The 14,705-nt window shown below is 42.7% G+C and overlaps 1 protein-coding gene across 1 annotated transcript in view; it reads left to right on the top strand.

Annotated features, from left to right (window-relative positions):
• Positions 1 to 427: 427 nt before the first annotated feature.
• LOC115699511 (aladin) overlaps positions 428 to 14,705 on the top strand; it is a 49,957-nt gene continuing 35,679 nt past the window's right edge. The window contains exons 1-9 of the mRNA XM_061102377.1: positions 428 to 584; positions 685 to 740; positions 830 to 994; positions 1,218 to 1,332; positions 1,486 to 1,585; positions 1,725 to 1,909; positions 2,218 to 2,271; positions 2,682 to 2,772; positions 2,922 to 2,997. Coding sequence (XP_060958360.1) covers positions 527 to 584; positions 685 to 740; positions 830 to 994; positions 1,218 to 1,332; positions 1,486 to 1,585; positions 1,725 to 1,909; positions 2,218 to 2,271; positions 2,682 to 2,772; positions 2,922 to 2,997 — 900 coding nt within the window. The 5' untranslated portion in view covers positions 428 to 526. The remainder of the gene's footprint in view (positions 585 to 684; positions 741 to 829; positions 995 to 1,217; positions 1,333 to 1,485; positions 1,586 to 1,724; positions 1,910 to 2,217; positions 2,272 to 2,681; positions 2,773 to 2,921; positions 2,998 to 14,705) is intronic.

Genomic DNA, 14,705 nt, shown 5'->3' with positions numbered 1-14,705 from the left:
ACCAGTGAAAACTTAACACAGTATATTGCAGTATGAAACTTATAAAAAAACACAGTAAAAAAGTAAAAAATACCGCCTGACAGTATTTTTGTAAAAAAAATGGCAAAAGTTAGTATACCGTGTAAATTTGCCTTAATATCTATAATCCCATAATATTATTTAGAGGAATTACCTCATATATTATTATTATTTGTTTTTTTTAAATTTATGGTTTGGGTTTCTGAAGTGGTTTCTTTGGTAATTTTTATGTGGGTTGCTATATAATTTTTGGTTACGACTCTATTAGTTGTATAAAAATTTTTATGTAGAATTCCGTAAAAATGTAAAAAAAAAAATATTTTAAAGTATAAAAATAAAAAAAACCATTATTATTTATTTATGTCATAAAAAATACACTCTTACAATTTTTTTTAAATTTCTACTTATTTTATTGGAGATGCTCCGTACTAAACCCAATAAACCAATTCTTTTGATCAAAAGGAGAAAAATCCCTACAGCCTACAATCTCTTTTTATACTAAACAACAATGCCATCTTTTCCGAATCCAGGTTCACTCACCATTTGCGAAATCAATCGAGACCTCAGTATGTCCTTTGCTCCTCTTCCTTCTTTGTCTTTGTCTGTGTTTTTTTTTTTTAGTTGTTGTTTGCTAAAAAATTTCATGTGGTTTACCCTCCATCACAGTCACTGCTGAGAATCTTTCTGACGATCGAGCCAAGGAAACTTACGGAAAACTTCTGGTTAGACCTCCTGATTCTCCTGTGTTTGGTTTTGTCAAAAATATTTGAGGCTTTTAGATTAATGATGTTGTTGTTGTTGTTGTATGCAGGGGACGGTGTTCAGTCCGGTGGTGTTTCAGTTGGACCAGCCGGTACGACCGCCGAGTCCGGAGCTTGATGCAGAGCCACTTGGCACAGTGGAAAGAAAGGGTATTGTAGCAACATTGCAGGAGATAGTGAATGACTCCCTCAAACGCCTTTTTCATCCTAATGACGTCAGCTCACTTCTCTCTTGTGTTTTATTCATTTGTTTTATAGTTTTGATTGAAGATGTTTGAGAACTTATTAGTGGGTCTAGGCTTACCTTTGTTTCTTATAATGACAGTGTTAAAAACATTGAGATAGTCAAGAAAATCAAGAATCACCAAGCCTTGCCAATAAAAAGTAGTTGAAGGTTCACTAATTTTGTGTTTTCATCTCATATGACAAATTTCACAGGTGAGCTTATTACCAAAAGTTGATCTTCAGGGAGTAAGTTGGCACCAACATAAGCATATTATTGCCTTTATATCTGGGTCAAATCAAGTTATAGTTCGTGATTATGAAGATTCAGGTAAGTTTTTAAACCAGAAAATGGCTTTTCCATTATTTTGTTGGCACATTTATGTTTTCTTCTATGTTGAGTTTTCATTTGTAATTAGACCTTTAATTTAAAAGCTATATATTGAATTTATTTGTATGCTGTTTTTCATTTGTATTGTTACAGAAGGGAAGGAACCATGCATTTTGAGCAATGATTCTCAACGGGATGTTAAATTACTTGAGTGGAGGCCTAACGGCGGGAGAGCACTAGCTGTAGCTTGCAAGCAAGTATCATACATTTTATTTTTGCCATTCGTCTCTTAAATTTATTTGTTCATGTTGAAGGGTACTTTCTAATGTAAAACACTGCGGACAACTGATTTTTTTTATTTATTTTTTCCATCCAATTAAACTGTATTTCAGGGGTGGGATTTGTATATGGGTTGCCTCTTATCCTGGAAATGCAGCATCTGTAAGGTCTGGCGCTGCTTCATTCTTGGGAACCTTATCCAGAGGTTCTGGAATAAGATATATACTGGCAGATTTTCTTAAAAGTCAGAATGATGAGCAAATAAGTGCGCTGTCATGGAGTCCAGATGGAAGATATCCAGACCAACTTTATAAGGCTTCATGTTTTTTAATATTATACATGATACAATTAAAGCTTAGTAGCGATTGATCTTCTCTTCGTTAATCTTTTTCGGCAAAGTTCATCTTTTATTACAGTGAAGCTAACCCTTCCTTAAGGAACTTAACATGCAAAGAGAAACAATCCCATTTTTTCTCGTTTGTTTTCTTTCTTTTGAGACAATTGATTACTCATCATATATATGTAAATAGTTTTTCAAGGATTAGCTCTTCAATGGGTATAGTATTGCATTATCTCTAATTTTTCCTTAATTTATAGCAACATATCTCGCATCTGGGTCATTTGAGAGCTCATCATTTACCATATGGGATGTTGCTCAAGGTATTACAACTGAACTCTCTCTCTCTCTCTCTCTCTCTCTCTCTCTCTCTCTCGAAAAGCTTTCTTTTACCAACCCTTTTCTGGCTTATATATGTATATATATGTATAGATATATGTATGTGTTTGTTTATTTAAATAAGGTGGTTCAGCCAAATTCTCTATGGTTTAATTTTTGAAAGTCATTTGGATTCTCTCCCACCCCACCTCTTTTTATATATAAAGTTTGGTATCTTATCCACATTATACTATTTATATTTTGTTCATAGTACTTATATATCATTAACTATCTGGACTCTTATGGTGTGTGTGTGTTTGCCTTAGTGCAAATCTATTATTTTCTTTACTAATGGGTGAAATGATTATTTCCTCAAGTTCATATGGTGACTTGTTTGTTTTATTGCATCATTTAGGTGCAGGGACTCCCATTCGACGAGGATTAGGTGGTATATCTATGCTTAAGTGGTCACCAACTGGAGATTATTTTTTTCTGCTAAATTGTATGTTACTCGAAGTTAACTGCATTCTCCACCTGTATTACTCTTAGTTAACTGCTAATCAGGGTTTTTTTCTTCTTCTTTGTTGTTGTTGTTGCTAATCAGTATGGTTCTAATCAGTTTGTTAGCTCATTATAATCTTGATTTTTTTTGCAGTGATGGTACATTTTATCTTTGGGAGACAAACACATGGACATCTGAGTCATGGTCTTCAACTAGCGGTTTTGTCATGGTAAAGGAAGCTGATTTTAAAATTGTGGCTGAAAGATTTTAATTTTAAAGTCTTTGTTTTTCAACTCACATGCAATTAGCTTTTTTTTTTTTGCCCTCCTCCCTAAGAGAGTTTCTTAATATAGCATAATTTTCTTTCCATTTTGGTTTATTATTGTGTTTCTGATAAGATTGATAAGCCCTCCAATAAGGCTGACTAAGGAGGAAGTTGACAAATCAACAAGTTAGTTAGGTGTCACCGTGTCAGTGATTAGTTAGTTACGACTCTGTTGAGATGGTTTGGGGATTGTATATAGAGAAATGAGAATCCGTGGAAGAGTAGAGAAGAATTTGGTTGTTCTTTGTAGAGGAGAGCCTCTTGAATTAACTCAGCCTTGTATACTTATTAAGTGCTGAAGGAGAAGGACCTGCAACGACAGGGACTACTAACCCTCTTCTTGTTTTGTTCCTAGCCATATGTTATGAGTCTTTGGTGCCTTACCAATCCCTGTATTTAATAATACACAAGTATTTTCCAGTAGTTTGTGTGTGATTTGTATTGACAGGATACTAGAATCCTGTCAGTTTCATTTTTTCTCTTATATCAAAAACAATATTTGTATATATATATATTGCTAGACTACCAATGCAATTTGTATATAAGAGGAGGTACTAGTTGTATCATTTCAGTAATAGCTTAGCTGTCCTTTTCTAATATTTCTTTTTATTAATTGATCTTGGTGGCTGTAGCTTATTTTAAAAGGGCGGAAGTGGCGTGTCTTTTGTCTTAGGCTGGTGTCTATAATTAGAGGGAAAGGGCACTTTGCAAGGGCCTTTTGTTTACTTTGTTTGTTTGAGTTTTATTAGGTTTCTTATTTAATTTTATTGTGTTTTATTGGGCCGTTTTTTTAAGTTAAAATTTATTGGGCTTTTTTTAAGTTGCTGAATGAAAATGAGCTAAAAAAACCCTAAAATCTGGTTTTTCATTTGAATTGTGCGCCTCACTGTTTTTACAGCCTCACATGGCTGAGGCGTATGCCTCTCTCCTCCATGCTGAAGTTTTTTCACCTCAAAGTGAGGGGCACAATAAAAAACGTAATTTTAAACATTGATAAGAAAAAGAGCTCATGGCAATTGCCTATGCAGTAGCCAAGTGGCATCCTTATTTGTTGGGTTGCAAGTTCATAGTGCGCTAGGACCATCAAAGTGTCAAGTTTTTGTTGGGACAACAAGTCGTTGATTCAGGATATTAGAGTTTCTAAACTAACCAGTCACTCTCAATGAAGTGGTTGATGCTTTGTCCCAAGAAATCTCCCCTCATTAACCTGATTTTGTAGGACTTTCATTGTTCACATATGGGGGGCCATGCCAATGAGCTTAAAACTTACAAAAAGGTGCAATCTTATTGTTTTGGGAAGGAATGAAGGTTGATCTGCAACACTGTCTTACTCATTGCACGTTGTGTCAACAAATTAAGTCTCTAATGACTACCCTAGCTGGTCTCTTACACCCAATCCCGCTGCCAGCTAAGTTTTGGGCGAAATCATTATGGACTTTTTCAAGGGTCTTCCCAAATCAGGAGGTTGGGACACTTACTAGTAGCGTTGACCGTTTAACCAAGTATGACCATTTTAATAAAGCTTTTACTTCCCTTTACAGCTACAACAGTGGCTGAGCATTACATGATCGATGTTGTCTGCGTACAAAATTTTCCTCAACAACTTTTGGAAACATTTGTTCAAACTCCAAGGGACCACTCTCAAACGGATGGACAAATCAAGATACTCAATAGATGCTTAAAGACTTAACTTCGGTGCTTCACATATGAGAATTCCAAGAAGCGATCTAAGTGGTTGGCGTGGGCAGAATTCTTGTACAATACTTCTTATCGTTCTTCCCTCAAAAGTACTCCATTCAAGGCTCTCTATGGTTGCGACACACCACCCCTTCTACCTTGCAAAAGAGGGACAACAATCGTCTCTGCGGTGGACTCGTTGCTGGAATCTCAAGATGCAATACGTGATGAAATCCATCCACATGCACTTGTTACAAGCCCAAACACAGATGCAAAAGTATGTCAATGCCAGGTGTCACGGGCTGCCTATTTGGACACTCCCAAATAGGTGGGACGTGCGGCACTTGCTGACACACCGAGCTAGCTAGTTAGCCTAAATGCGCCTGCAGGCAAACAAGTTCAAAGGTTAGGCACGATATATGTCTCGCACAAGTTGAGTGCAAACAAGAAGCATGAGCAAGCAAACACAAAGCGTCCTCAAGGACCAATCTCACACAACCCACAAGCAAACATATAGACAAATGGCATGCAATGGCCCAACAAAGGCAACAAATAGGCATCACGAAGACCATATAGAAGCATACAGAAGAAGTATGGATAAACATCATTTTATTAATATATAGCCTTCGATAGGGCAAGGGAGTACACAGCTGGGCCCCTATCATGCTGGTAACAAGGTGCTTCATAAGTCACCTGGTCACCCCGAGCTTATTGGGGTTTTAAGGGATTTCCAGGAACATAGATGATTTTAGCTCTCCATACATATGTGGGTGGAAATACAAAGAAAGAAAGTTAAACAACAAAAGACTTCCAATCCCAATGAGGTGCTTGGTGCAAGACTTGACTAATGATCAAGCACGAAGACATGCTCATGTTACAAAATACCCCAATGAGGTGCTTGGTGCAAGACTTGACTAATGATCAAGCACCAAGGCATGCTCATGTTACAAAATGGCCCCAGGGTGTGCCATGGGGCAGCACGCCACATTCTCCCCCACTTAATTTTTCGGCGTCCTCGATGAACTTGCTGCATGATCTTCAGTCTTCTGCATAAACTGCTGCAAGTCCTCCGTCTTCTCCCAGCTGATCTCGTCATCAGCAAGGCCCTTCCATTTGACCAGGGACTCTTTTCTCTTCTTTTTCTTCACACGAACAGTTCTTTCTGCAAGGATTTCTTCTGGTTCTCTGCTGCTGCGTCGTTGAATGCTGATGTCGTCCCTGGTAGACTGGTTGCGCGCTGGATCTTCTGGATTTTCATGATACAGCTTGAGGTTGCTGACGTGCAGGATCGGGTGTATCTTCATCCATGAAGGTAGTTTGACTTTGTAGGATGTTAGGCCAATTTTGTAGATGACTGGAACAGGGCCCTCGTATTTGCGTACGAGTCTGATGTCCTTGTCCCCTGAGAATCTCTATTGTTCTGGCCTCAGTTTGATCAACACTAAGTCACCTGCCTTGAACTCCAGCGGTCGGCATTTCTGATCTGCCCACTTCTTCATTCTTCGTGAAGCTTTCTCTAGGTATGCTTGGGCAATCTTTGTGTTCTTCCATTTTTTCGTAAAATTGAAGGCTCGCGGATTCCGTCCGTGGTATTCATCCACTGTGTGGGGTAACAGTGGTTGCTGTCCATTCACAACTTCAAAAGGGCTCTTGTTTGATTAAGAACTCTTCTGAGAGTTGAAACAAAATTGAGTTACGTCTAGTAGTTGCGGCCAATTCTTCTGGTTGGCATTGACAAAGTGTCGCTAATACTCCTCCAACATCCCATTGAATCTTTCTGTCTGCCCATCTGTCTGTGGATGGTAGCTTGAGGAGATGTTTATCTGTGACCCAAGAAGCTTAAATAATTCGGACAAGAAAGTCCCTGTGAATCTTCGATCTCGGTCACTTACTATATTTTGGGGTACTCCCTAGTACTTTACTATATGCTTGAAGAAAAGTTGAGCTGTCTCTTGCATACTTAGAAAATCTGTCCACGATTACCAAGATCGCATTCAAGTCTCCAGTCTTCGGCAAACTTGAAATGAAATCAAGCGAGACACTCTCCCATGGTCTGCTTGGGACTGACAATGGTTCTAACAATCCTGGCGTCTTGTGTCTCTCTACTTTGTCCTGTTGGCAGACGAGACAAGTCCTTGTGTAGTCCACCACATCCTCCCGCATCTGTGGCCAATAGTACCCATGCTTTAAAAGGGCATGTGTCCTATGCCACTCTTGATGACCCGCCCACAATGTGTCATGACACTCACTCAGCAGCGTCCTCAGATCGCCTGCCTTCAGAACAAACAAACGCCCACCTTTGGCCCACAAGAGGTCATCCTCTACCCAAAATTGAGTTGTCTTTCCTTTTCTTGCGAGAGTCATGATATTCTTTGCAACTGGGTCCTTCTCCAGGTTCTCCTTGATGCGCTCCTTGATTGGTGTACCCACTTGGCTAGCTGACACCTTTAGTGCTATCAACTCTGCTTTACGACTAAGGGCATCAGCTGCCTGATTAGAGTCTGCGTGAGGAAATGGCTAACAACAGTATTGTCCGTCTTCACCACAAACTTTGACCCCAACAAGTAATGCCTCCACGTCTGTAAACAATGAATAACTGTCAGGAGCTCTTTTTCTTGCGCAGTGTACCGCCTTTCTGCTTCGGAAAGCTTGCGGCTCTCAAATCCACTGGGTAGCCCTCCTGCATGAGTACCCCTCCTAAGGCATAATCTGACGCATTAGTCTGTACTTCAAAGGGCTTGTATACATCAGGCAGGGCTAATACAGGATCTTCGATCATGGCTTCTTTTAGACTTCGGAAAGCTTCTTCGCACTTCTCAGACCACGTCCATGTAACACCCTTCTTCAACAACTTTGTTAAGGGTGCTGCTCTTCTCGAATAGCCCTCCACAAATCTTCTATAGTAATTGGCTAGACCGAGAAACGAGCGTAATTGTTTCACATTGGCTGGGGTCGTCCACTCTTGGATCGCCCGCACCTTTTCCATATCTATACGGATCTTCCCGTGCTCTACAACATGACCCATGAACTTGATACTTTTCTGAGCGAAAGAGCACTTCTCCCGCTTTACATACAACTGTTCTTTCCTCAACTTCCGAAACACCGTTGCTAAGTGTTCCTGATGCTCTTCTAAAGTGGCGCTGTAGACCACGATATCATCCAGGTACACCACCACGAACTTGTCTAAGGCATCATGGAAGACTTCGTTCATTAGTGTACAGAATGTGGCTGGTGCATTTGGCAACCCAAACGGCATGACGCGAAACTCGAATGCCCCATACCGAGTAACACAAGTAGTCTTTGGTTCATCCTCTTCTGCGATCCGAACCTGATAGTACCCTGATCTCAAGTCCAATTTTGTGAAGTATTTTGCTCCACTTTGCTGGTCAAACAGATCAGCGATCAAGGAAATGGGGTATCTGTTGCGCACAGTCACCTTGTTGAGGGCGCAGTAGTCTATGCACAGTCTCAAGGTCCCGTCCTTCTTCTTTTGGAACAACACGGGGGCACCAAAAGGTGCCTTTGATGGTTTGATGAATTCTGTCTCCAACATCTTCGTTAGGTGACTCTTCAACTCCTTAAGTTCCGGGGGAGACATTCGGTATGCTGCTTTAGCTGGGGCCTTTGCACCCGACACCAGCTCTATTTGGTGATCAACTCTCCTCCTGGGAGGCAGTCTCTTTGGGAGCTCATCCGGCATCACATCTTTGAATTCATCTAACACTTTCTCAATTATAGGTGGACTGGACTCCTCCACTTTCTCATCGTACACGGCGGGAGCAATGACAAATGTCGGTCTCTTCTTCTTCAGGCCCCTCTTCAGTTGCAGGGCTGATAGTAGCTTGACTTCTGGGGGCTGTCTCACTTTAGCGGGAACCATAGAAGGATTCTTACCCATGATCAGTAGATTCCCTGTTGCTGGAATTGGAATGGCCCCCTTCTCAGCTAGAAACTCCATTTCCAATACCACATCAAAGTCATCCATGCGAACAGCTACAAGGTCAAGTTGCCCTTCCCATCCGTTGATCTTGACATTCACTTTTCTGGCCACTCCAATCGTGGCCATAGCCTTCGAATTGACCGCTTTCATGCGGCTTGCATCTTTCTCCAGTTTTAGGCCCACCCTCTTGGCTTCAATTTCGGAAATGAAGTTGTGTGTTGCGCCGGTGTCAATCAACACGCTCTTGGCATGCTTACCATTTAAATTGGCCTCCACAAACATTAATTCCTTCCCAAGGGCTTTCTTTCTTCCGACGCTATGCTTCTTAAGAGCAGCCATCAATTGAACGGCGCCCATGTGCGCGCAGTCTTCATCTTCATCATCTTCCCCACATCCTTGCTCCTCTTGAGCAATGGATGCGTTTATGGCACTCAACTTGGACTGGTGGGGGCAAGCAGCCGCTCTATGTGGGCTTTGGCAAAGCCAACACTTAAGGGGCTTCTTCCCCGTTGCAGCATCACTTTAAGAGGAGGAGCTAGATTCAGGAGTCTTCTTGTCCCCTCCCTCACTTTTACTCGGCCATTGCTTTCCTAACTTCTTACTCGCATCATTGTTGGTGCTCGTCTGGGGATTCGTCTTCTTCGGCTGAGAATTCTCAGAGGTGTAATCAGTCAGCCGCTCGGCTGCAGCTTAAGCAGTGGCGAGATCTGACACCCACTGCCTTTGCAGCTCTTGTTTAGCCCACGACTTGAGTCCTTCAAGGAAGTAGAATAGTCTGTCGACTTCGTTCATGTCCTTGATGTCGAGCATCAATCCGGAGAACTTCTTTACATAGTCTCGGACTGTTCCAACTTGCTTTAACTCTCTTAGTTGGCGTCGAGCTAGGTAGGCGACATTTTCTGCCAGAAATTGGGCATTCAATTCTTCTTGAGGTCTTCCCAAGTGTTAATGGTGCATTTACCACTCTGAATGTCTTCATACTTCGTCCTCCACCACAACTTGGCGTCCCCGGACAAATACATGGTAGCTGTTGCTACCTTTGCTTCTTCAGAGTCGGTCCGCACGACCCTAAAGTAATGTGTCTGTCACAGCCATTCGGGAAGAGTTAGCAGGAATGTCAACCAAGCTAAATCTTACCATGATAGCGGCAGAGCGTGCAAATACCGGAGGGCACGGAGGTATGGAGTATGGCCGACCAAGAGCACCCGAGCCCAAATGTTATGGAGGGGCGAGGGATGCCAAGGAGTTTCAAAACTTTCTCTTTGACATGGAGCAATACTTTAGGGTCGTGCGGACCGACTCTGAAGAAGCAAAGGTAGCAACAGCTACCATGTATATGTCCGGGGACGCCAAGTTGTGGTGGAGGACGAAGTATGAAGACATTTAGAGTGGCAAATGCACCATTGACACTTGGGAAGACCTTAAGAAAGAATTGAATGCCCAATTTCTGCCAGAAAGTGTCGCCTACCTAGCTCGACGCCAGCTAAGAGAGTTGAAGCAAGTTGGGACAGTCCGAGACTATGTAAAGAAGTCCTCCGGATTGGTGCTCGACATTAAGGACATGAACGAAGTCGACAGATTTTTCTACTTCCTTGAAGGACTCAAGCTGTGGGCTAAACAAGAGCTGCAAAGGCAGCGGGTGTCAGATCTCGCCACTGCTCAAGCTGCAGCTGAGCGGCTGACTGATTACACCTCTCAGAATTTGCAGCCGAAGAAGACGAATTCCCAGACCAGCACCAACAATGTTGCGAGTAAGAAGTCAGGAAAGCAATGGCTGAGTAAAAGTGGGGGAGGGGACAAGAGGACTCCTGAATCTAGCTCCTCCTCTAAAAGTGATGCTGTAACGGGGAAGAAGCCTCTTAAGTGTTGGCTTTACCAAGGCCCACATAGGGCGGCTGCTTGCCCCCACCAGCCCAAGTTCAGTGCTATAAAGGCATCCATTGCTCAAGAGGAGCAAGGATGTGGGGAAGATGATGAAGACGAAGACTGCGTGCACATGGGTGCCGTCGATTGATGGCTGCTCTTAAGAAACATGGCGTCGGAGGAAAGAAAGCCCTTGGGAACGGATTGATGGTTGTGGAGGCGACTTTAAATGGTAAGTAGGCCAAGAGCGTTTTGATTGACACCGGCGCAACACATAACTTCATTTCTGAAATTGAAGCCAAGAGGGTGGGCCTAAAACTGGAGATAGATGCGGGCCGCATGAAAGCAGTCAATTCGAAGGCCACAACCACAATTGGAGTGGCCAGAAAAGTGAATGTCAAGATCGACGGATGTGAGGGACAACTTGACCTTGTAGCTGTTCGCATGGATGACTTTAATGTGGTATTGGGAATGGAGTTTCTAGCAGAGAAGGGGGCCATTCCAATTCCAGCAACAGGGAATCTACTGATCATGGGGGAGAATCCTTCAATAGTGCCCGCTAAAGTGAGACAGCCCCCCAAAAGTCAAGCTACTATTAGCTCTGCAACTGAAGAGGAGCCTGAAGAAGAAGATGCCAACATTTGTTATTGCTCCCGCCGTGTACGATGAAAAAGTGGAGGAGTCCACTCCACCTATAATTGAGAAGGTGTTAGATGAATTCAAAGATGTGATGCTGGACGAGCTCCCAAAGAGACTGCCTCCCAGGAGGGGAGTTGATCACCAAATAGAGCTGGGGCTGGGTGCCAAGGCCTCAGCTAATGCAGCATATTTAATGTCTCCCTCGGAACTTAAGAAGTTGAAGAGTCAGCTAACGAAGATCTTGGAGGCAGAATTCATCAAATCATCAAAAGCACCTTTTGGTGCCCCCGTGTTGTTCCAAAAGAAGAAGTACGGGACCTTGAGACTGTGCATAGACTACCGCGCCCTCAACAAGGTGACTGTGCGCAACAGATATCCCATTCTCTTGATCGCTGATTTGTTTGACCAGCTAAGTGGAGCAAAATACTTCACGAAATTGGATTTGAGATCAGGGTACTATTAGGTTCGGATCGCAGAAGGGGATGAACCAAAGATTACTTGTGTTACTCGGTATCGGGTGTTCGAGTTTCGCGTCATCCCGTTTGGGTTAACAAATGCGCCAGCCACATTCTGTACACTCATGAACGAAGTCTTCCATGATGTCTTAGACAAGTTCGTGGTGATGTACCTAGATGATATCATGGTCTACAGCGCCACTTGAACACTTGGCAACGGTGTTTCGGAAGTTGAGAAAAGAACAGTTGTATGTAAAGCGGGAGAAGTGCTTTTTTCCTCAGAAAAGTATGAAGTTCCTGGGTCATGTTGTGGAACACGGGAAGATCCGTATGAATTTGGAAAAGGTATGGGCGATCCAAAAGTGGACGACCCCAGCCAATGTAAAACAACTATGCTCGTTTCTCGGTCTAACTAATTACTATAGAAGATTTGTGGAGGTCTATTCGAGAAGAGCAGCACCCTTGACAGAGTTGTTGAAGAAGGGTATTATATGGACGTGGTCTGAGAAGTGCGAAGAAATTTTTCGAAGTCTAAAAGAGGCCATGATGGAGGATCCTGTTTTAGCCTTGCCAGATGTATGCAAACCCTTCGAAGTACAGACAGATGCGTCAGATTATGCTTTGGGAGGGGTACTCATGCAGGAGGGCCACCCTGTGGCATTTGAGAGCCGCAGGCTTTCCGAAGCAGAAAGGCGGTATACTGCGCAGGAGAAAGAACTCTTGGCGGTTATTCATTGTCTACGGACGTGGAGGTATTACTTGTTGGGGTCGAAGTTTGTGGTGAAGACGGACAATACTGCTGTTAGTCATTTCCTCACGCAACCAAAACTGATTCCTAAGTAGGCCCGATGGCAGGAATTCTTGGCAGATTTTGACTTCTACTTTGAGCACAAGGCCGGACGTCTCAATCAGGCAGCTGATGCCTTTAGTCGTAAAGCAGAGTTGGTGCCACTAAAGGTGTTAGCGGGCATGTCAACTAGCCAAGTGGGTACACCAATCAAGGAGCGCATCAAGGAGAACCTGGAGAAGGACCCAGTTGCAAAGAACATCATGGCTCTTCCAAGAAAAGGAAAGACAACTCAGTTTTTGGCAGAAGATGACCTCTTGTGGGCCAAAGGTGGGCGTTTGTTTGTTCCGAATGTAGGCGATTTGAGGAGGACGCTGCTGAGTGAGTGTCATGACACGTGGGCGGGTCATTAAGGGTGGCATAGGATACATGCCCTGTTGAAGCATGGGTACTGTTGGCTGCAGATGCGGGAGGATGTTGTGGACTACACAAAGACTTGTCTCGTCTGCCAACAGGATAAATTGGTGAGGCACAAGACGCCAGGGTTGTTAGAACCTTTGTCAGTCCCAAGCAGACCATGGGAGAGTATCTCGCTTGATTTCATTTCAAGTTTGCCGAAGATTGGAGACTTGAATGCAATCTTGGTGATCGTGGACAGATTTTTTAAGTATGCAACCTTCATCCCGGTGTCGAAGCAGTGTTTGACAAAAGAGACAGCTCAACTTTTCTTCAAGCATATAGTAAAGTAATTGGGAGTACCCCAAAATATAGTGAGTGACCGAGATCGAAGATTCACAGGGACCTTCTGGTCCGAATTATTTAAGCTTCTTGGGTGACAGATGAACATCTCCTCGAGCTACCATCTATAGACAGATGGGCAGACAGAAAGATTCAATGGGATGTTGGAGGAGTATTTGCGACACTTTGTCAATGCCAACCAGAAGAATTGGCCCCAATTACTAGACGTATGACACGCCCCGAACGGTCCGTCGCCCGAAGGTGCGGCGCCTCGCAAGTCCGTCTGCAAGGTTCAGCCTCCAACTCGAAAGTCACAGCAATCGATCCCACAAAAAGGAACAAAGAAATGATGAAGAACACATAGAACAAATGAAGAATAAATGATGAACAATGAAGAACACCATATATATCCAAAAGAGAATGACCAAGAGAAGCTTTGTATTAAAAAGGAGAGTATTACATTATGAATCAACTATATTTTACAAAGAAAATGCCTTGAATATATAGGCAGCCAATGTTGGCTCGTGAAGCACCAAAAAAACTATAAAGCATTAAAGTGTATATGCATGACATCATAATGCATACACTTATAAATCAATTAATCATAAACCAAATAAAGCATAAAGCATTTACAACATTTAAAGCATTATATAATTAATTGGTTTCCTTCTTAAGAAGGTAATGCTTTGGCCGTAGGAAGCAAACCCACCACCAAGGGTTCTCCTTTATTAAGGCATATATATATATGTAAACCCATCCTTAAGGGTTTTGCCCATTTTGGCAATGGAACGTCCCATCCATTTAGGATATACTATCATACAATATATGCCCATTTTGCCTCCTTTTATAATGCATGCATGATACAAAAACCAATCAGTCCATTCGTTATCATATTATTTATATTGCATGCATTTTCGGCATTCCCGACAATTTCGGTGCCACCCGATCTTTCTTGCCAATTAGCACCCGACGTGCTAAAAGCAAGCATAACGTCTCGAAAATACGCGGGACCTTACACCCTCCCCCACTCAAGCCTTCGACGCCTTTGGAGCTTAGTGAGCTTCGAATCCAGTTGAAGGAAATGATTGATGCTGGAATCATGGAAGCCTCCAAAGCGCCCTTTGGTGCCCCGGTGTTGTTTCAGAAAAAGAAGGATGGTAGTCTAAGAATGTGCATAGACTACCGTGCCTTGAATCGGATCACTATCAAGAACCGATACCCCATTCCACTTATTGCTGACTTGTTCGATCAGTTGGGAAATGCTCAATTCTTTACCAAGCTGGACTTAAGGTCAGGTTATTACCAAGTGAGAATTCGGGAGGGGGATGAGCCAAAAACTACATGTGTGACTCAGTATGGCTCTTATCAGTTCTTGGTGATGCCTTTTGGCCTCACGAATGCCCTTGCAACTTTTTGCACTTTGATGAATGAAGTATTTCATGCATTCATTGATGTGTTTGTGGTGGTATATCTTGACGACATAGTGATTTATAGCAACACCCTTGCTGAGCAT

This window comes from Cannabis sativa, chromosome 8 (genome assembly GCF_029168945.1).
Source record: "Cannabis sativa cultivar Pink pepper isolate KNU-18-1 chromosome 8, ASM2916894v1, whole genome shotgun sequence".
NCBI classification, from domain to species: domain Eukaryota; kingdom Viridiplantae; phylum Streptophyta; class Magnoliopsida; order Rosales; family Cannabaceae; genus Cannabis; species Cannabis sativa.
The sequence above is the reverse complement of the archived record's forward strand: the minus strand, read 5'-3'. Positions and strand labels throughout refer to the sequence as shown.